Source organism: Callithrix jacchus, chromosome 8 (genome assembly GCF_049354715.1).
Source record: "Callithrix jacchus isolate 240 chromosome 8, calJac240_pri, whole genome shotgun sequence".
NCBI lineage: Eukaryota > Metazoa > Chordata > Mammalia > Primates > Cebidae > Callithrix > Callithrix jacchus.
In genome coordinates, this window is record NC_133509.1 from 92,047,022 (window position 1) to 92,070,735 (window position 23,714).

Below are 23,714 nucleotides of genomic sequence, written 5' to 3' on the forward strand. Positions count from 1 at the left end.
GGGTTGAGGAGCCCCAAAGCCGAGAAGGGTTTGGGAGCCTGTGACTCCAAAGCCCTCTGCAACTTCCCGGCACCACAGCCCCACCCACTAGCACGCGGCCTTCCCCAGAGATCGCAGGAAACACCTCCGTCCCCGCCCCTCCACAGGTCACCTCCCTCCACGCCCCTCTCCCTTGGTCTGGGCAGCCGGCAGGCAGGGAAGTGTCGTAAAGCCAGGCCCAGGAAACTTTACCCGGGGTAACAACCGAGGCGCTTTACGGCGACGGCGGCTGAGCGAGAGCCTTGGCGGCTGTGGAGGCGGCCGCGGCGACGTAGGAGGCGGCGGCGGTGGCTAAGGAAGAGGAGTGGTGGCAGCGGCCGCGGGACCGGTGCGGGGTGAGCCGCGAGGAGGGGACGGGGAGGGGCCGCGGGTGACAGGGCTGGCGGGTGGGCCCGGGCGGACGGGGACGGTGGCCGGCTGAGCAGCTGGGCGGCGCTGAAGAGCCGGGGGGGGGGCGGCGCGGAATTGGGGGGGCAGCTCCGTGAGGGACGGTTTCTGCCTTTGTTCCCCCCACCGCGGCCGCCCCCCACTCGCCGCCCCCTTTTCTCCGCGCTTGTCGGCCGGGTTTCATGGCCTCTCCTCTCGGTCTGTGTCGCTTCTAGGATGGCGGAGGTACCGCCTGGGCCTAGCAGCCTCCTCCCACCACCAGCACCTCCGGCCCCGGCGGCGGCCGAACCCCGCTGTCCCTTCCCGGCCGGGGCCGCCCTTGCTTGCTGCAGCGAGGACGAGGAGGACGACGAGGAACACGAAGGCGGCGGCGGCAGGAGCCCGGCGGGTGGCGAGGCGGCGACGGCAGCGACCAAGGGGCATCCGTGCCTCCGCTGCCCTCAGCCGCCGCAGGAGCAGCAGCAGCTCAACGGATTGATTAGCCCCGAACTGCGGCACCTCCGGGCGGCCGCCTCCCTCAAGAGCAAGGTCCTGAGCGTAGCCGAGGTGGCCGCCACCACGGCCACCCCTGACGGAGGCCCCAGAACGACTGCAACAAAAGGAGCCGGGGTACTCTCGGGCGAGAGGCCCCCTCATTTCCTCCCTAATAACGCAAGAACTGCGGTCCCCAGCCCGGCGGAGGCAGCGGCGGCGAGCGATCCCGCGGCGGCCCGCAATGGACTGGCCGAGGGCACCGAGCAGGAGGAGGAGGACGACGAGCAGGTGCGGCTTCTGTCTTCGTCCCTGACCGCCGGCTGCAGCTTAAGAAGCCCTTCGGGCAGGGAGGTTGAGCCTGGGGAGGATCGGACGATACGATACGTCCGATATGAATCCGAGCTACAAATGCCCGATATCATGAGACTGATCACCAAAGATCTGTCCGAACCCTACTCCATTTATACCTATAGATATTTTATCCACAACTGGCCACAGCTGTGCTTCTTGGTAAGTGGATAGAATGAAAAGAGGGTGAACCCAGCAGTGATCTAGACCGGGTGTGAGGCCGGGAGTGAGGGCCGAGAGTGTGGCAGTGGATATCTCCTGCTGCACATATCATGGTACATTATATGACGTCAAGTGCGTGTACACATTCCTAATTATTTAATGAAACTGTTTTGAAGGTAAGACTTCATGATTTGGGTTAACGTGATAGTACTGTAACTGCAGCAAGCCTGTATGTTGGCTTCTTCCACTGGGGTGGGGGTCTTGTTTACATTAGATTATAATCGTGTTTAACTGTCTTTAATTACCCGCCCTCATCCTCAGACACTTTACAGTCATTTAATTTGAACATGGTTCTATTCGGATACAGGCCTTATTAGTCTCTGAATTAGAACCGTAATCAGGGAAGAGTATATGCATAAAACATGTTTTGGTGAACATGAATGTCAGCGAACTTGGTGTGGCCATATTGGAGAATTAAATCTTACAAGCATTTTCAGTAATTATGGAGATTGTTTCCTTTTACTTCAACGGGACAGTTAACAGTTGTAGCCAGCCTGCTTTCTGGTACTCCATTGCAGAAAGCGCTACTAACACTTCTGGTGGTTGAAAGACTCCTGAAACTTGAACAAAATACCCTTTTGTGGAATGTGGAAAACTGAAGTGTGAAATTGTTACCAATGTGATTTTTTTTCTTTTTTTTTTTTTTGATTTAAGAAACTGTAGATGTGGTTAAACACTAGTAACACTGGCTTGTGTAGAGTATAATTGACAATTATACTTAAGTGAAAGACTTTTGGACAGACAGTTTTAAAAAATTTACATAGTATTGGCAGTACCAGTAATTTCTTCAAAATAATATTAACCAACTTCAGTCTTTATGAATACTTTAACTCAAATGTTGATTGCAGGTGTATGCTTTGTATCATGTGCTTACAACCATATTGTTTCTGTTGAATGTTACTAAAAAGATGACATGCTTTTAAGGAATATTTTATATGTGAAGGGAAAAGCCACCATTACTTAATATTTTAGCATTGGCTTAGTTCCACTTAGTAATTCCCTGCAAGATATTTTGACAATACTTAATTGTTTTTTTGATTCTCTACCTTGGTAGTAATTTGAAAATATAACCTGGTATCCTAGATAATGGTAGTTCTATTTTCTGTTTTAATTTTGCTTAAACTTGAGTACATTTGTTTAAACTGTGGGTACTATTTTATATTCTTGAAAACTGCTCTTTCAGAATTCTAAGCATCATATCAGAATAGTTCTAAGACGTCTATATCAATAAATAGGAGAATGATTTATAGCACTATTATAAATGTCATATCAGATGCCACTGTAATTGCTGAAAATTGTAGATTTAATGGTAAGTTAAACCACAGAAGTAGATGATTGAGTCACGTTTTAAATTGAAGTAGATATTTTTCTGTCCATTCCAGGAACTGGTTGTATATATGATATTTAGCGAGCTTTTTAGTCCTGATATTTACCTAGGCCTCTCTCAGCTTGTCTGCCATTTTAGACTCTCGTCAATGATATTAGTAAACTTTAGTTTTTATTTTATGTAAAACCCCCCAATTCACCAGCTGTGTGTATGTTAGCTTTTAGTAGCTTAAGTTTGTTTAATATTAAATTCCGAATATCAAGAAATTAAGACATGCACAAGTGGTTGACCTGTAAGATTTACTGGTGCAAGTATGAGTCAGGAGGTATTAAACAATAACAAAACAGTAGTTAAAAAACAATCAGACCATTTAGAACTGAAGCCTTTGTCTTGGCATACTTTTAAATTTAAGTCTAACATAGAAACTATTTTTTAAAAAATACAAATGCGTAAATGTGTATGTTTATTTTAAACCATATCATTTTAGAACTGAAAGGGATCCTAGAGATAATCTAGCCTAACTTAAGTTTTGTTTTGATTGAAAAAAAATTAAGGACCAAAGTGACTTAAAATGTTTAAATCTCCAGATATTTACTGACAGGGGTAAAGGTAGAACCCAGCTCTTCTGGCCTCTCATTATGGTAACAAATAACCTGAAAAATGACATACCCTTGATCCATTCAGTGAAGATTATGTCACAAAGTTATCTTCACAAAGGGCAGTTGCCCTTACAAACATCAATCTCAGTAGATTAGAAACCTCCAAGTTTTCTATGGATAACCTGCAATGGGTCAGTGGAATATATGGGATTGAACCTTACAAAATTGCCAATACTTGACTGACTAACAAAAATGACAGCTTATTATGATTCTTCCTAATTGTAAAATACATATTTTTAAAAGTACAATACAAATGTAAGACACTTTCAGTTACTCTGTAACCACTTTATCTTTACCTCTTTTCATAGTAATTTTTTCAGTTGATACCTTTTTGAAGTTCTTAAACTTACTGTCAACAATGTAACATAGTACTTGCCTTTATTTGCTCTAAATTTAACTTTTTGGCTTCCTCCAGTTTTCTATTTGTAGTGTTCTAGAATTTGGGAATCTCTCACTTTATGTTTTTCATAGTTTATAGACTGACAACCCTTTAGCCCTGTAGTGTTGTCTTAATTTTGACAGGGAGTTTTCAGTTCCCATCCTTGAAAAAACACATTTACTAGCATGAATTCTAAATGTATGTGCAGAGCTTTTATTTGGAAAAATTGACAAGCAATTTAAAGATTCTTGTACCATATATTCATGAGTAGTTTATCAGGAAAAAAAAATACAGCATTGGTCTTCTTCTCTACCAATATCATAATGGTGTATGATATATTGGACTTTTTAGATAATGTATATAGCTTGATTTTTGCTCCTACAGATTCTGAATTGGGAAGACATCAGGTCTTAAGAATGAACTAATACAGTATTTTGTTTTCTTATTACATGCTCAGAGGACAAAGATTTGTTTGAAATTCCTGTTCAGATTGAAAATACTGTCCAGTTGTATTGCGTTTAATGGTTTTAATTTTTCCTCATTTGCAGGTGGTGTGGCTGTTCTATAGTTTATATCATATAAGGTGTGGCTGTTCTATAGTTTATATCATCGGTCTAATATAGGTTTTCATTTCACATAAGCCTAGTTTATGAGGTCAGGCCAGATTTTTCCTGGCCCTTTTAAATATGCCATTTGGTCTGTGATTATTTTATGTATGTATATATATTTATATATATCTGTATACACACATATATATTTGAAGTGAGTCATTGTCAAATCAAAAAGCTTTCAGAGTTGTTTAAGGCAATATTTGTGAATACTTTAGGTATTTAAACAATTTTTCAAAAAGATTGATGTGAGGGAAAAAAATAGAAATAACAATTTCAAAGGTTTTATTGACCCAAAATAGTTTTGGAATGTGTGATAAACCAGAAATGAATTAGTGTGGGTTGTTGAATTTCATATTCCTTCAAAAGGATTTTTCCGACCTAGTTTAGGTTTGCATGAAATAGATTAGAATTATCTTGCCTAAAAGATTTCTTCACAGTTAAAAGAAGGCTTTTTAATCAATTTACAGAATGACAGACTAAAAAAATCATAACAAATTTATGTTAAAATATGTATTAAGTATAAATTGGACATTACTTATTAATCTTTTAACTCATTTCTGCTTTTTGTTGTTGAAATAGTTCTGGAAAGTTAATTTATAGAAATCTTCCTACTGACACATTATTTAAACAGTTGGAGGTTTTGCCCTATTTATATTTACCAGAAATACCCTGTTACTAGAACTTTTTTTTTAATCAGCATTGGAATTTTGAAAAACATTTTCAATGGTAACACTAGAAATCTTATGAAAATGGGGGCTGATTAGGTTTTTAACATGTAGCTTTTAATACTCTGGAAAGCTGTACATTTTTGTTAAAGTTCTATAAAATCGAAGCTTTTAACATAAACCTTTGATTTTGAACTATACATATTCTGAGAGCTCTATGACAGTTATCCACACTGTCAGGAGTATCCTAAAAATGAGATCATGGTATGTTTAGGTATATTAGCAGAAAGCTCTTAGGTATGATCTAAGCATTACCTTATAAACAGTGCTTTTTCTGAAAATTTTTAATTTTTCTGATCAAAATCTACCATTCAGGTGTAAATATGTATTATATCCAGCTTTCACTAAAACATTAAATTTATTTTTATTTTTCTCTTTTATTGAGATGGGGTCTCATTCTCTCACCTAGGCTGGAGTGCAGTGGCCTGATCTCAGCTCACTGTAGCTTCTGCCTCCCTGGCTCAAGCCATCCTCCTATTTCAGGAACTACAGGTGCACGCCACCACTCTGGCTAATTTTCATATTTTTGGTGGAGACAGGGTTTTGCCATGTTGCCCAGGCTGGTCTCAAAGCCCTGAGCTCAAGCAGTCTGCCCACCTCAGCCTCCCAAAATGCTGGGATTATAGGTATGAGCCACCATGCCTGGCCATTATTATTAAATTTAACTGAATATGTTTGAATTTATATTCTGCTGATAGGCAAGTTTTACAGTGTTTTATGTCCTAATGAACAGACTTTTTCTTTATAATAATTTTTTTATGTATTTCTTCTTCCAGAATCTTAGGTCTTTGTGGCAAATAACTGTGATTATAAGCACCTTGTGTGTAATCTTATAAAGTACTTGAATGTTTACCTTGTGGAAATCTCGTCTTTTTTCCTTAGGCTTTATAATAAGCATAAAAAATTCACGTTCTAAAGAATATTGAGAAATTTTGAATAGAACATTGGAAAGAGTTATGGGATATAGAATTTTGAAACTTCTGTGATTGCTCTCTTGCAAGCGTTTCCATTATCTCTTCCCCTGTCAAAAATGCTGATGAATGGTTGGTTGTTGTTTTCTCTGGGTAATTGTGCAGTATCTGATGGTGATGCATTCTTCCTAACTGTTTGTTTATTTTTAAGGCCATGGTAGGGGAGGAGTGTGTAGGTGCCATCGTTTGCAAGTTGGATATGCACAAAAAGATGTTCCGCAGAGGTTATATAGCCATGTTAGCCGTGGATTCCAAATACAGGAGAAATGGCATTGGTAAGAAACATACTATTTCACAGAAGGAATGCCTAAGCTACTTTCATTTTTGTGGTTGAAACAAAAGACTTAAATGTAAATATATAGAAATGAAAGTGAAACTAAGGGAAGAAAATTAAGGTGGTTTTAATTTTTAATTTCAAAATGGTATTTTTTAAAAGTTCTTAAAATGAAATTTTTTTCTCAATGTTTTGAGAGTTTTTCTTTTTAACGAGTAGCTGATGATCAGTTTTCACCTCCAGATTTTTAAAAATCACATTCAAAATGCTTCGAATTATACTAAGTACCACAATAAATACTGCAGTTTATAATTACATTATGATGGTTCTTCATCCCAGGCTTCAAGCACTTCTCTGTATTTGGGTTAAATGGACCTCAGTCAAGCCAAAGTTAAGGAGAAATTGTTATCATTACTTGGTGCTAGTCATCAACCATATACTGCAATTCTGGAAGGATCAGGAGACAAGAATTGATTGTTTCTTATGATTCCCAAACTTCATTCTTTGTTGGAGGTCTGCTTTTCTTGACATGTTTAGTTAATCTAACACTCATGATTTATAATCATTGGAATCAACTTGGTGGTTTAAAAACACATATTTGGGCCCCTCACCCTGAGAATCCTGTTTGTCAGAGGTGGGGTTGAAGCTTTCCAAGGTGGCTGTGATATAGGCATGATTAAGAACCACTCTTCTAGTCTCTAGGACTTAACTGGCTGTTCACGATGGAGGATTGGGTAGACAAGCATTTGTCTAAGCATGTCAAATTTTGTAATGCGCTTTAGCTAAGCATTCACAAAAAATGTTTAATACCTGTACCAGTATTTAATCATGAGCAGTTTTGTCACTTTTATCTTTTTTAAAAACTATGTATGTTATTATCCAATCTAAGACTGTCTCACACAGTCCTAGGTGTCATTAGAAGTAATTATAAATAGGTTTATTTAATATGTTGGGTTTAACCAACTTTATTACAGTTTTACAGCTTTCCACTAAGATTTTTAATGAGTTGACTTGTTGTATGGACCATGTTTGAGCCTTTGATGCCTTAAAAAGCACTGATAAGGACTCATGATAAATTATAGCCAATTATTCAGCTAGTTTGGAGGGCAGAAACCAGTGGCTTTAGGGTTGCATCCTGGCCTTCAGACTTAACTTTGTTTGGACCGTAAAATGCATGCATACTCATATGCATGGTTTGGAAATTATAAAAATTACAAAAATAAAAACTCTTTATTTTATTTTACTATTATTTTTTGAGACAGAGTCTTGCTCTGTCACCCAGGCTGGTGTGCAATAGCGTGATCTCAGCCCACTGCAACCTCTGCCTCCAGATTCAAGCAATTTTTGTGACTCAGCCTCCCATACAGGTGTACACCACCATGCCCAGCTTATTTATTTATTTATTTTTTTGAGATGAAGCCCCGTTCTGTGTCGCCCAGGTTGGAGTGCAGTGGCACGATCTCAGTTCACTGCAGCCTCTGCGTCCCATGTTCAAGTGATTCTTCTGCCCCAGCCTCCCAAGTAGCTGGGATTATAGGCATCCCCCACCATGCCCGGCTTAATTTTTGTATTATTTTAGTAGAGACAGGGTTTCACCATGTTGGCCAGGCTGGTCTCGAACTCCCAACCTTGTGATCTGCCCACCTTGGCCTCCCAAAGTGCTGGGATTACAGGTGTGAGCCACTGCGCCCGGCCAGGTATTTTTTAGTAGAGATGGGGTTTTGCCATGTTGGCCAGGCTGGTCTTGAACTCCTCACCTCAGGTGATCCACCCGCCTCAGCTTTCCAAAATGCTGGGATTACAGGCATGAGCCACTGTGCCTGGCCAATTTTTTGTATTTTTAATAGAGATGGGGTTTTGCCACGTTGGCGAGGCTGAGATCGAACTCCTGGCCTCAAGTGATCTGCCTGCCTTGACTTCCCAAAGTGCTGAGATTACAGATGTGAATCACTGTGCCCAGCCTAAGAATTTTAAAATAAAATTTGTCTTCTCTTAAAATCAGATTTGGCAAACCTTTTGCCTTTTAATATACCAGATATATTTGACCCTAGGATATGTTTTGCTAGACATTTATAGACATACCACTGACATCACTGGGAGTGCCAGACTTCATGGTGTTCAGTGTAAAGTTTATAGGAGCTGACCTAGGGTCTTGGGCTCACTGTGGGTAACAGCAGTTCTGAAAAGTTGTCCTGTGCCTTGTGTCCAGGGGAGTTTGGAAGATCTTTGGTGAGATCAGCTTGGGTTATGCAGTAAGTTCTGGCCAACTCACAGGAGTTCCTGGGTTGTTCTGGCCATACCATATCTTGTGTTTTTATTTTCCTTTCCTCCTACTTTCAAACACAATAGAACAAACTCCTGCTTGGGGCAAATAATTATGTCTGAGAAAAAGGAGTATATTGGGAGATAGGTCTTTCAAGAGGAAACATACTGTTACGTATAGGTTCTATTGGCTTCTCTTAGCTTCTTGCCAAAATTTCTCCCATTTATTTTGAGATAATCTAGAAACCAGCATTTGACATTTCCATGCTTATGGATATTATAATTTAGGTTATCTTTAAGAAACTAATTACATTTTTCCTTCATTAATACTCAGATCTGTATTCCAGGTACTAACTTGGTTAAGAAAGCTATATATGCCATGGTTGAGGGAGACTGTGATGAGGTAAGTCTCTAGATGTTTTATACTTTTTATCTGGGTGTTATTCTTACTGGATATTTTTAATAAATATTTTATAATTTACTGCAGATTTCATTGCAGTGTTACTACACAAATGCAGCCTGTGGGGAAAATTATATTCTATTTAAAAACAAATGAAGTTTTGACCTAGAAGAAATTGTAATATAATGGAGCAAAAATTTCTTCAAAATGTGAGGGTGGACTCTTAGGCATTTTCAGTATACAATTTTGATATTCAGAGGCTTTATCATCATTTATTTAAGGTAGCTCTTACTACAGACTCTTCTATAATTTGCTTACACATTGGCCTGAGTTTCTAACAGTGGGAAAACTATCAGTCTATATGGAGGACATTTCACACTTGAAAATAATCTTTTCAGAATTAAATAACGACAATGTTGGGTAGGGGAAGACAACCACTTTTTAAGAGTAGAGCTATCTGTTCATTAACGTAAGAGCCTTTTCTCTCTTCAGCTTGTTTGCAAGGTCTGATGGCAGATACAATTTCTTTGTATCCTACCGCACTGTGTTTCTACATATGGTAGGTGCTTGATAAATATTGGTGATGATTGGGAATGTTAACATTTACTGTTGCACAGGATAGAAGGGAACAAGCATAAACACAGAAGTACAGATGTCTTTAATATAGCAGTAGTGACTAAGGAGGAGCAAAGTTGTAATTTTATAAGCAATATGAGTAGCAGTTGTCTTTATTATTAGAGGACAGATGTGCCTTAGAGAATTCTCAAAATATGTGAAATTGGGTAACTTTTTTCAATAAGTAATTTCTTTTAGTGACTTAAAAAATGAGTTTTTTCATACAAAATTTATACACAGTCAGCATATATGATATGTGTGCATGTGTTTTTGTTAAAATCCCTTCTGCCATTCTTACCAACTCTTCATCCATTTTTTAGAGATGGGAGTCTTGCTGTGTTGCCTAGGCTGGTCTCCAGCTCCTGGCCTCAAGTCATCCTTCCATCTCAGCCTCTCAAAGTGTTGTGATTGGAGGCATGAGCTGCTGCTCATGGCCTATTGCTGCTGTTAACTATTTGAAATGCATTCTCTCACTTTTAAAACAGACCTATATGTGAATGTATGGTTTTAAAAACAAATGAAGTGATCCTTATTCAATAATTGTTAGCAGTAATAATTAATTGCTTTTTTCTTTTAACAATATCTCATGAATACATTTCCATGTTAGAATGCAGAGTTTTACTGTTGAGTATTCTCAGGCTTCTCATTCACATTAGGCTATATTCTGACAGATGCACTCTTAAGTGGTGCTTATATGAGAAGACCTACAGACATAGTGGGTAGCACAGTGAAGTCATACTGGGATTTAAAAATAGCTAATTTTACTCCAAAGACATAATTCACACGTGTCGAAGGATCTCACATTGTTCACAGCTTTTAATATTAAAATGTAAAAGGTGCAGTAGCCAAAGTCCTGTACATGACTGGTAACTGAAATTTTAAGGAGAGAATTGGATCGGATATGTTCATGAGTATAGGTCCATGTTTGGGTCATAGCCACACTGCTTGTCAGCCCATCAAAAGAAGTCAGATTTCACAAAAGTTGCTTAAGAGCTTGGAGAAATCTTTGGGTTAATAGATCATGTTTTGATCTTCTGCCTAATAGAGAGATCCAGTGAACAGGGGTGTTAAGAGTAGAGAGTATTATGTTCCTATGATTAAACCTTTTCTGAGTTACCTTACTCACTATCCTAAGTCACTACCTGTGCAGCAGGTTGTGCTTTTCCTTAACTTGTGTGCTTTTCCTTAACTGATCAAATATTTGAATAGTGTTAGCTTTTCATTGAAAGTTCTCAGGAAGGATAGGAAAATTTTTATTATATTGTTTTGGTCTTAAGGTTAAATTATAAATTGATATATCTTATGATAGAAAAACTTCATTTTGTCCCTAAAAAATCTAATGCTGATTCATTCATTTTTCTTTTGAAGCCATGAATATTACTTAATATTTAGGCTGAAATCAGGGATAGCTTTATGAACTTTTTTCATTTGTATGCTTTTAAATGGATGGTTTTTGCAGTTTGAATACCTCTGTCTCTGGATAAATAACTTTTTCTTGATATAAAATTTTGCTTATCTGTGTCCAACATCATTCAGATGAATAATTTGCCATAAGAACTCTTGTTTGCCCTTTGTAAGATCTGGTGCCTATTTAGTTTTCCTTTGCTTGTTAAAATACTTTAGTCTTTAAGGCCCAATTCAAATACCAGCAATTCCCTTAAGTTTTTCATGATCCTTCTGGACAGAATCGATTGCACTTTTCTGTTATTCTTGTTACTCTTTTTATAATATTTATTATACTTAATTTCACTTGTTCAGTGACTGTGCCTTAGCCACAGTGTGGGACAGAAATGGCTTTTTGTTTTTGCTGTATTCTTAGTGCTTAGTCTGATATTTGTGTAAGAGTACCTGCTTCATAAATATTTTTTGAATGATTAGTTTTGTGCTTCCAGCATGATGTTTGTACCTCTCTCTCATTCAAGCACTTTTAAATTTTGACTTGTATTGTTGTTAACTTGTCTTTCTCTCTGAATTTTAAGCTTTCTAAGACAGCAATTGTCTTATTTTTGTTCACAGTAAGTTTTTTTTTTAAAAAAAGGCATCTTCGGGGTTACCTAAGTTGTTGAAATGCCTTTGAAATGATAAATCTCCAAAAATACAGTGACTAATGAACAGGCAAATACTCATGTGCTTTTCCTTTCATTAAATTAGACCAAGCTTCCTTTCTTTTAAAGGGTCTAGAAATTTTGACGAATTAATCTGAAAATCTATGAAAGACATTTGAGAAGGGTTTTAAATTACAATTTGTACTACATAGGTTATTCTGCTATTTTTAAAATTCTTACAAAGAGATTTAAAAATCTGTTAACCTTTGAATAGAGATACATTTGGCCAGGCACAGTGGCTCATGCCTGTAATCCCAGCACTTTGGGAGACCAAGGATGGCGGATCACTTGAGGTCTGGAGTTCAAGACCATCCTGGGTCAACATGGTGAAACCCTGTCTCTACTAAAAATACAAAAATTAGCTGGGTATGGTGGCACATGGCACATGCCTGTAGCCCTAGCTACTTGTGAGTCTGAAAGAAGAGAATCACTTGAACCCGGGAGGCGGAGGTTGCAGCGACCCAAGATTGTGCCACTGCACTCCAGCCTAGGAGACAGAGTGAGACTCCATCTCAAAAAAAAGATACATTTGGAAATCTCTAAAACCTTACTGTACTCTCTGGCTCCCTGACTCCCCACAAAAAAAAAAAATATATATATATATACACACACACACACACACACACACACACATTTGGCAATCTTTGTGAAACCTTACTGTGCACATCACACAATTTTTACTTTCTGTTCTGTTTCCAGAATTTGTGACCTTGAGTCAAGTTTATATTGCTTTTTGTTGCTATTAGTCATTTTATGTTCAGAGAATATTCAGCCAGAGTTATTAGTAATCACAGAATCTAAAGGTAGATAATGTTTTTCTCCAAATAAGGCTGTACCGTTCCTAGTCTAATTGATGTTTTCATTTTGTCTTACTGTGATTTTCCCAACTTTTCATATCAGAATTAGACATATGTTAAAACAGCATAGCTAAGATTTTTTTTCATTTTCTATATATTTGGAGCTGACTAAAAATTTATAGCATCAAAACAAGAAACAGGTGGATTTGTTACTTCATGAATAAGAAATACATTATCAGTATGCTGATCTGGCTTAAATTTGTTTACCGTCCCTACATGCTCTAGCTGCCAGATGTGTAGTGGCTAGGACAAGTATCTCAGGTTCATGTTTCACAACAGAAGAAAGGATAAGATAAATATATATAGAATGAATGAGTTTTCTATGATGTAGATTTTAAAATAGGATCTGTGTACCTAAAATCAACCTAGTTGGTGGCTATTTACATTTATGTACTTTTTTTCCTGAAGTAAACAAATTAGAATATGGACAGGTAATTGATCAGTATGATGAATTGTGCCTTGATTTTCAAGCCATCAGTATCCTTAAAATCTTCATCTCTGAAAACTTCAAGGTTTTTTGTTTAAAAGAGTTTTAGTCCAGGCATGCTGGCTCATGCCTGTAATCCCAGCACTTTGGGAGGCTAAGGTGGGCGGATCACGAGGTCAGGACTTCCAGACCAGCCTGGCCAATATGGTGAAACCCTGTCTGTACTAAAAATACAAAAATTAGCTGGGCGTGGTGGTGCGTGCCTGTAATCCCAGGTACTAGGGAGGCTGAGGTAGGAGAATCGCTTGAACCCAGAAGGTGGCGGATGCAGTGAGCTGAGATCACACACTGCACTCCAGCCTGGGTGATAGAACAAGACTCTGTCTCACAAAAAAAAAAAAAAAAAAAAGAAAAAGAGTGTTTAGGTCTGATTACTATGATATGAATAGCCAGACATAACCGATCAGAATACAGTGTAATTAGAATTTCTTAATGGAATTTAAGTGTGTAGTGCCTTAAAATATTTTTAGTTGAAAATCATGTCAGCTAATTTTTGCTTATTTACGTTAAAGACATTTTTCCCATTGTAAAACCATAATAAACATCGCAGAAAACTTGGGAAACAGAATAAGAAAGTTCACTACCTACCTTTCTAGAGCATTGTATTAGTTTGTTTTCATGTTGCTGATAAAGACATACCTAAGACCGGGCAGTTTACAAAAGAAAGAGTACCAGATTGGATTTACAGTTCACATGGCTGGGGAAGCCTCACAATCATGGTGGAAGGCAAGTAGGAGCAAGTCACATCTTATGTGGGCAAAGAGAAGACAGCTTGTGCAGGGTAAGAGAAGGCAAAGAGAAGAGAGCTTGTGCAGGGGACGTCCTCCTTTTAAAACCATCAGCTGTCTTGAGACTTATTCACTATCATGAGAACAGGATGGGAATGAGTTGTCACCATAATTCAGTTACCTCCCACAGGGTCCCTCTCACAGCACATGGGAATTCAAGATGAGATTTGGGTGGGGACACAGCCAAACCATACCACACATCTGATTTGTTGTTTTCTTTCTATTCTTTTTTTGATGGGTACGTTTATTTTTACCAGTTTCTTCTGTAAATAGTATGCTATATGACTTGTTGCAGACTGTTTACAATCTGCTATTCAAACCCGAGACTTTACCTACAACCTGATTTATTTGACCTACCTAATGCTACTTATTTCTAGCAATATAAAGGTAATGCAAAAGACATTTTGGTAAATTTTAGACAGATAATGTAGTAACCAACTGTATTTTGTACGATTAAAAGAATAAAATAGATCACATTAGCACTAATAGCTAAAGTAGATTATTAGGAGCCAAGGACATCTAAGTTATTTTTTGAAATAACTTATATTTTTCTAAGTTAGAAACGTCTAACTTAGAAAAGGTACAGTCAGTCGTTTCCCCCTCATGATGTGAAAGATTACTTTTTAGCTTTTTAATTAGCCTTATCTATTATGTTTATTATGTATTTACTAATATATATATATAAAACATTTTTAGTTTCACTGGAAACATTTTGCTGTACGATAGAGGCTGCAAGGTAAAGAACAGAATACAGTGGGGTTAATTAAACTAAGGATTTTGGGTGAGTAGTCTGGCCTAATAGAACTGAGTATGAGAAGCCTGGTTTCCATATTTATCTTCTGTCACTTGGCAGTTGTGTGATTGTAGGAAAGACATTAACCTTTCCTGGTCTTTCTTTTTGTCTAGGTAACATGATGTTAATTCTGATCTTAAAGAGGTGTTGTGAAGAGCAGTACTGTTGTTCATTCAGCAAATAGCAGTGAAGGGCTTCTAGGTGCCAGACAAGTGCCAGTACTAAAGTTCTAGCAGTGAACAAGCCTACCCTCCAGGAGCTTTCCAGCATACAGTATTTAAAAATACTATCTTAAACAGTAATGTTTTGTAATGGTTTGGCTTATCCTGATAATGGTTTCTTACTATTGCTAAGAGGGAGAGTGGCATTTCACTGTAATTTTTTTTCTCTGTTAAGTAGAATTCAACTCTGTCAAGTTTCTTTAGGACGAAAATAACCTAATTATCTTTTGCCTTCCTGTGTAATACCCATGCAATGTGGATTTAAACAGTAGTTTTATGCTGAATTTCTAATATAAATCCAGACTTTCTTTTAATACATTTATAAGAATTTAATTAATAATTAAATTAGTTAATTTTAGTTAATTTATCCTGGCATTTTTCTGTTGTGTCAAATAATTTTCTAAAGAATCTCTTTGCTTAAAACATGAGTGTGCCAGGCGAATCTTTACATTTTAACTAGGTTAGACCTTTGTGTAATTTTTTTTCTACATAATTGAGTTTTGTTTTATTAATCTGTTAGGTTTCAAACAAACTTAAATTCAGTTTTTAACTACACCTCAAGTGTGTATTTGTGTAGTGGTGGTAGCTTCAGATGTGTTTGTAATATTTTAGATCGCTAAATATTAATAATGGTGGACTTAGAATCTCTTTCATCTTGTCTTAAGTAGGTTGGATGTTCCAGTTGCTACTTTACTTTGGGAAATAAGGGGGAGGTACAGTAGAGTAGTTACTATTAAGCTTTAGTTCATAATTGGACTCCGTTCTGTCCTTGCTCTACTGGTGGCCTTGAGTTTTATTCATCTGTAAAATGGATAACCACATCAATTTAATAGGGTTGTTGTGAAAATAAAGCTATATAATACATGCAGAATGCTTTATGTTGCACATAGTACAGCTCCAATAATATTAGCTGTTATATTTTGAAATTGTCACTCATTATTTCTCTGAAATCAGTTCTAAGTTTTGAGTTGTGACTTTAGTATTTCTCATATTAAATTGCTTTAACATTTGAAGTATAATTAGGTGCTGGACCTAATAACAGAATTGCAGGAATTGCCCAAGAGAATTGTTAAAAACTGAAAACTTGTATTGACCAGACTGTGGTGTTACAGACTGTAGGGTGACATACATTACTAGAAATCGAATTTTGTGTGTGTGTGTGTGTGTGTGTGTGTGTGTGTATTTTGTTTTTTGAGACAGTCTCACTCTATTGCCAGGCTAGAGTATAGTGGTGCAATCATGGCTCACTGCAGCCTCAACCCCTTGGGCTCCAGTAATTCTCCCACCTCTACCCCCACCAAGTAGCTGAGACTATAGGCATACACCACCACACCTGGCTAATTTTTAAGTTTTTTGTAGAGATGGGTTTTTACCATGTTGCCTAGGCTGGTCTCAAACTCATGGGCTCAAGTGATCCGCCTTGGCCTCCCGAAGTGCTGGAATTATAGACATGACATGAGCCTCCGTCCGTACCTGGCCAAATTGTGTTTTTTTTAAGGGCAGAGATAAACGGATTTATCCTAAACCAGTTTGTTTACTGTACAACTTTTATTTTAGGTTTTCTTAGAAGCATATTTACTTGCTTGATCCTGAACTATTAATTACTTCATTTTAGGTCCTTTAAAGGTTTAGATTTAGCGTTGGTCCCTGCTGTTGTTGGGCTTACCTGCTCAGAGAGATGACATACCACTCATCAAATGTTGAATAAGAATGTGTCATAGGAACAGTGCAGAGTGCTGCTGGGTAATATAAAAAGAAATGGACACTGTATCCAATCTGGAAGTGACAAGCTAGGGCCAAAAGATAGGAGGATAGAAAGAGCATTCTTCCCGACAGAAAACAGTTTATTTGAATGGTCTAAGGGGGGAAAGATCATGGTAGGTTCCAGAAACTGAAAATTCCATGTTGATATGGAAAGCAAGAAGAGAGAGACCTAAAGCACAGCTGAAGATGCAGATAGAGGCCAATTTATTGATGGACCTTTTATGTCTCTTGATATTATTTTTAGATGTGGGCTTTCCCTTGAGGACAAAAGGGAATCAATAAACAGTTTTAAGTAGGGAATTAAGAGCATCACCCTAACTTTGTATTTACAGAGAAAGGGAGACCTCTTGAGTTAGGAGGCTCTTGTAATTATTGTGAGAGTTGATGGCAGCTTAGACTGTGGTAGTATCAAGCATAGAAGAGGACCACTTTGAGAGAGATTTAAGAGGGAGAATTAACAGTACTCAGTGCTTGGATGCGTATAGGTGGTTGGAGAGGAACAAGTTTCAAAGGTGACTCCTGGGTTTCAGGTTTGAGGCATTGGTGTGGTGGGATGGTGATCCTGTTTACTGAGATATGGGAATTACGGAGTAAGAGCAGATTATGAGTTCAATTTTGGCCATAAGTTGAGGTACTTTCTTTTCTCTTATTATTTGCATCTCTTTGCATTCTTGTCAGACTTTTTGATAGCTTAAGAAAGAACAGGAAGAGACTCGTGCTTTATTTGGGCCTTTGTTTAATTATACTTTGCCATTTTCACCCCACTCCAAACACTTAAGGGTTATAACACTCCAACAGTAACTGTGGCTCACTGTGTTGATAGTTCTCGATGAAATAGGTTGAGAATCAGTAGAAAAGGCAAATAGAGCTATGTGTGTAAAAGTTGGGAAGATAGGGTAGAGGGTGTTACAGAGGGAGGTAAAACTAAAAATCACAGTTTTCAAAAATATCAATTCATTGTTTTCAAGGCCACTGGCTCAGTAATAGTTCAGAAGTTGCAAATGAAAGTTAATACTGTATGTTCCTCTTGAGCTTTGCTGTTTAGACCACTGGTTCTTGAAATGTCGTCCCTTGACCACCAGCAACATCATCTGGCAATTTTTTTTTTTTCTTTTTTTTGAGATGGAGTTTCGCTCTTGTTACCCAGGCTGGAGTGCAATGGCGCGATCTCTGCTCACCGCAACCTCCGCCTCCTGGGTTCAGGCAATTCTCCTGCCTCAGCCTCCTGCGTAGCTGGGATTACAGGCACGCGCCACCGTGCCCGGCTAATTTTTTGTATTTTTAGTAGAGACGGGGTTTCACCATGTTGACCAGGATGGTCTTGATCTCTTGACCTCGTGATCCACCCGCCTCGGCCTCCCAAAGTGCTGGGATTACAGGCGTGAGCCACTGCGCCCGGCTCATCTGGCAATTTAAAAATGTTAAAAATGCAGATTCTTGTGTCCCACTCCAAAACTATTCATAGACTCTGTTTTAACAGGCCCTTCAGGTTATTATGCACATTCGGCATTTTGAATACCTCTTGTCTGGATTCAGCAGACTTTCTTGGTAAAAGGCCCAATAGTAATTATTTTAGGCTTTGTGGACCATAAGTCTTTGTGGCAACTACTCAGCTCTGCCCTTGTATTGAGAAAGCCGCCACAGACATCATGTAAACAAATAAACATGGTTGTTTGACTAAAATTTTATTTACAAAACAGACAGCAGGCACGTTTGGCCCAAAGTCTATAGTTTGCGGACTCTGGTCTAGACTCCAGACAAATAGGGTAGTTATTGCCAGGATAAATGACATGTTAATGAAAATATAGAAGTTGGAAGTCAATCTGAGTAGCTTACTATAATAATATAGTTTATTATTTTAAGGAAAAACCCAATACTTTTTTTTTGATTGTTGATTTTTAAAATTTTCATCTTTAGTTATTTTATCTTTCCCCACCAGGAAATAATTAATCTTCGTTTTAGTATAAAACATACTCTCGTTGCTAAAAATTTCAAACATCAAAAAAATCAGGACAGAAGATAAATCTCCACTGATCTTCCACGCCCTTGACCCAAATATAGCATTACAATTTTGATGACTGTTTTTGAGTTCTTTCTGTATACTACTGTTTTCACTATCAATTTTTAAAATAATGTATGATTTTTAAAAAATTGTTTACTTGGTAAGTGATTTTTCAAATTATGTAATTATAACTTAGTTTTTTCTCATTTCTTTGAAGGTTGTTTTGGAAACTGAAATAACAAATAAGTCCGCTTTGAAACTTTATGAGAATCTTGGTTTTGTTCGAGATAAGAGGCTGTTCAGATACTATTTAAATGGAGTTGATGCACTGCGACTTAAACTGTGGCTGCGTTGAGAAACTGACATCAAGGAACAACTTTCAACCACACAGAGTCGACCTTTGCATGCAATGCAATTTGTACAGAATTGCTTTGCAGGTGGATTTAGTAATTTCCATACAGCTCTTACCTGTCAGTGTCTCATTGAGTGTCGCACAATATTTGTTGCACTTTGGCATGGCGCATTTGTTCTGAATTAAAAGATTGTTTTAAACTTCAGGAGTTCTTTTGATACCAACAAGATGTGCCAGTTGATAGCCAAGATTTATGTGTTCATTTGCAAAGTCTGCTGACAATGTTATTTACCCAGTGATCATTTTATCACAGAACCAGTAAGTGGAACATAATTTTTGTTCCTTACAAAAGCCGATGTGGATTGTAAGTCTCTAAGTATACTAACATTTCACACAAAACCTGCCCTAGTTTTCTGAAGGGGGTGAGGGAAATGCTTCAGTTTTAGGTTTTATTTTTTCAATATTAAATTTTACATTCTTGAATATTGGTTACCTCAGTGATTAGTGAATGAAAAAAATGTAGGGTGGGGTATGTCTTACAATGAGTAAAGGTAACAAATTTTGTCTGCCAGTGCCTGTGTAGATAAGTATATTTGTCTTCATCTCTAGTTTTTGAATGCATGCTATCTTTTCCTTTTCTTCAAGGCCTTTGCAAGCAAACTTTTGTTTTTATTTAAATTCTAAATTTGATAATAAATTATTTCAGATTTTTATAATTTGGATACTTTTTTTCAGGTGAATGACAGAATGGTTTACGTTAGAAGTCCCTTTTTCCTTACAGTAACAGGTCGAATCTACTTGTAAAATTGAGAAATGGCTCAAAAGAGATGAGAAAAGTTGATGGAGCCGGGAATTGCTGGGTTTTAGATGCACTTTTTCTTGTGAGAGGGAAGTTTTGGAAAAGAATAGAAAATTAGTGTAAATTAGTATGATTTTATTTAATCAGAATTAGTGCTACGCTGTGAAGAACAGCTTTTACAAAGTAGCTGAATTTGTTTTTCTCGCTTGATTTGGATTTACATCGCTTCCATTTCTTAAACTGCTTCACTTTAGGTTCTTGGTCTTGGACATAAATTTCAAGGTGTATTGTATCCATTTTAAGCTGCTTTATTTTATTTTCACTTGTATGAGCAAATTCTTGGGAGAGCTTTGCTTTTCTTCTGCCAGAAAAAAGGGGAAATGAAAATCTTTTTTTGGAATGAGTTCTATGGGTTTTCTTAACAGCCATCGTGTTTATTGGTTAAATTGTGTTTTGGCCAATCAGTGCAGTGTAACAAATTTTAAAGTTAATTGCTTTCAATTGAGTCGTTAAACCTGTGATAGATTTATTTAACTGGAAAACCTAGGTACCCATAAGAAAAAAGATTCTCTGTGGAAAATGTTTGTAGGAAACTGTTGTTGTTGTTGTCATTTGAATATGCTGTACGTCTGCTCCAGGATTTGGTTTGGAATATATTTTGTGGCTCTAATTACTGTATTTTTAAAAGCCCTACCTCTATTATAACAGTTGGTAAAGGCCCCTTTACAGGAAAGTTAGTTGCTTTTTTTTTTTTTTTTTTTAAGGAAAGCTGCTCTTTGCTCAGTATAGTGTTTTGAAAGTGAACGTGGTAACAAATACTTTAAAAATAAAGATACACAATTTATATTTGGAAAATAAAAACTTTCTGCTGGTGGGATTATTTATAGTTTGTTATTTTTAAAGACAACTTTTTCCATTTTATATTGCTTTTGAAAGTTTAATTGGCAGAATACTGGTTATAATAAAAATATGGTAACCAGACAGTACTCAGCTTTTCAGTATGTTTTTGGTCAGACTTCATTTAGGCATTAGCATTTAGAAGAATACCAACCACAGTGATGCTTCTGTTATTTAATATGAAGGAAATTGAACTAAAACATATTTATGTCATCAACTTTTATTTCACTCCTTTATATTGGACTTGCTGGTTGATATGTAATGGTTGATGAAAATATATTTGCTTGAATCACTAATGGGGATGGTCGTAAAGCAGAGAGATGGTAGGTCATTGGCTCAACTATTTTTGTGTCTTGCCAGATTGTCTATGAAACCATCATACTGATCTTTTCCTCCAAAATTGCCGAATTGACTGAACTGATTGGGTGTTGGTAACATTACATTAACTGTGTGACTAGAAAATCAGACGGTTGCCATATTTGGTGTATGTTGAATGTCACTGTATGCCTTATGTCTTTAATTGGGTATGCAAAATTTTTTTTTACTTAAGTAATAAAATTTTAACCTCTAGCATGATAACCCAGCACCAACACTGAAAGACTACATTTAGGTTGAAGTAGCATCAAACATTAATTGACTTTTTGATAATAGGCTCTTATTTTTCTTATATAAGCTTAAAACTGTTCTGTTTGAAATTGATAGCGTGGGTTCACTTGGCTAAAACTGAGCAAAATTGGTGCAACTTTCTTTTAATGGGGTGCTGCCTCTTTAGGACTGATTGTACTATCCACTGACACTGGTTTGGCAGTTGGTACTGCCGAACATTTTTATACATGCTACCATGAAGCTATATATGTTAGTATTGAAGAAGCTAACGGGTATACTATCATTTTTGATGTGTGGGCTCATTATAATTTCCTGTACATTGGGATGAAACTACTTTAGCAAAGTCCACAGATCAGAAGCCAGACAGTAGTTTTTGAAGTTGAAACCAGCAAAATAAGAAAAAATTACTATTAAAAAATTGATTTTAATATTTTCTGCCTCTTTTCCAGATTGCTCGACAAATCTATGTAAAGGAATTTGTTTTTCATGTTTTAACTTTACCTTGCCCTGTGTTATGGTACTGGCTGACATGTCTAAGACTGGATGTGTATATTTATTATGGTGTCTAAAAATCATGAAGTTCATCACTTTTCAGGAGTATAGATAAAATCAAATTGGTAGTGCATCAGAGTTACTTTTCAGTGCACCATGACATCACTAAAATGAGTGCTGTAATGTCACAGGGCTTTCAGGTTTGTAAAAACATAACCATAAATTATATTGACGTCAGATATGAGTTGAGTATCTATAAAATATCACGTGTATCTCAAAATATTGGACTGCTGTTTGACTGGATATTGCTGCATAATTTTCTTCTATTGTCCCATATCCTTTTGGAGAGAGAGATTTAATGGGATTTGAAATGTGCAAGCTGTCTAAATAAGATGCAGTCAAATAAAGTATGGTTAAGTTGTGTTTGCATTTTTCTTTTAGATATAGCTGTGTGCATTTTATGATTGGGTTGTTTTGCTTTTACCTACCAAGAAAAACAGCAACAAGCAATATATTTTGTTTCCCACTTCCTGCCTCTCATCTAAGAGTTACCTGGAAGAAGTATTACATAATTGTCATCACTTTTTTGTGTTGTGACAGATGTGAAAATAACATGAACTTGATTTTCCTGAAAGTATTCAGTTAGTCAACTCATATGTCAGATATCAGTACATTTTCTGTGTGTTCAGTCAAAAGTTTATCTTTTTAGTCTGTTTCATAGCAGTTTATTTCTAAGAAAGTTTTTATTTTAATTTGCTTTGTCTGTACACTGCTACTCTCTGTAATGTTCTCCCCCCAAACCTGCCCTTGGTAAGACACCAAAGTAAAATAGAGCAATATCTAAAGAGCCTTTTGCCCCAGTCTTGTGAGGAGTTTTAAATAGTTGTGAATGCTTCTGTGTGTCAAGATTTTTGGATTTAGATTATCCGTTTTAATCATTTAACTGCTAAATTACTTTTATTACTTATATCATGCATGCCAAATCTTTACACATTATTTATAGTAATGCTGTATAAGTATCTGAGTTTGTTTTATTTGGACCTTATGTGGAACTCTAAATGCCTTGTAAATTCAGTCTAAAGTTTAAATAAGGACCAGAAGGTTGATTGATACCAGTATTTTCACACCTGTGAACATAGATCAGTATTAACCTGTAGCCCAGAGGCATTATGATATTTATTTTTTGAGACAGAGTCTCTGTCACCTGGCTGGAGTGCAGTGGCACAATCTTGGCTCACTGCAAACTCTGCCCCCTAGTTTCAAGCAATTCTTGTGTCTCAGCCTCCCGAGTAGCTGGGACTACAGGCACATGCCACCACACCCAGCTAATTTCTTGTATTCTTAATAGAGAGAGAGTTTCAACATGTTGGCCATGCTGGTTTCGAACTCTTGATTTCAAGTGATTTGCCTGCTTCTGCCTCCCAAAGTGCTGGGATTACAGGCATGAGCCACCACACCCAGCCCATGATACTCTTTTTATAAGCAACTTTAAAAAATAATTTTAAAAATCTCATAAGCGTATAGCATGGCTATTCTTTCTTCAGAGCACTGCTCTCCAGTCACACTTGACTTGAGGATAGATGTGTCCTCTTTTTGCCCCCCGATAACGGTAGTTACTAGTCACATGTAGCTACTGAGCCCCTGAAGTATGGCTGGGATGATTGAGCTGAATTTGTAATTTTAATTAATCAAAGTTAGCCACGTGCTTGTGGCTACTGTAATGGACAGCAGAGCTGTAAGCAGTAATAACAGGAAGGGAGTGTTCGTATAGGTTGAAATATAAAATGGAAGGATCACAATTAGGCCAGGTGTGGCTCATGCCTGTTATCACAGCATTTTGGGAGACTGAGATGGGAGT

The 23,714-nt window shown here is 37.5% G+C and overlaps 1 protein-coding gene across 2 annotated transcripts; it reads left to right on the forward strand.

The window, feature by feature from the left end:
- The first annotated feature begins 255 nt into the window (after positions 1-255).
- On the forward strand, positions 256-22,277 carry NAA30 (N-alpha-acetyltransferase 30, NatC catalytic subunit). 2 transcript variants are annotated; one of them, XM_035260622.3, is made up of 6 exons: positions 256-374; positions 642-1,410; positions 6,294-6,417; positions 9,026-9,081; positions 9,571-9,637; positions 18,928-22,277. In XM_035260622.3, the coding sequence occupies exons 2-5, from the start codon at positions 643-645 to the stop codon at positions 9,586-9,588; spliced, it is 966 nt and encodes a 321-aa protein (XP_035116513.1). In that variant the 5' UTR covers positions 256-374; position 642; the 3' UTR covers positions 9,589-9,637; positions 18,928-22,277. The 2 variants fall into 2 exon arrangements, with proteins under 2 accessions (XP_035116513.1, XP_035116511.1); XM_035260620.3 differs by lacking the exon at positions 9,571-9,637.
- Positions 22,278-23,714: the final 1,437 nt, after the last annotated feature.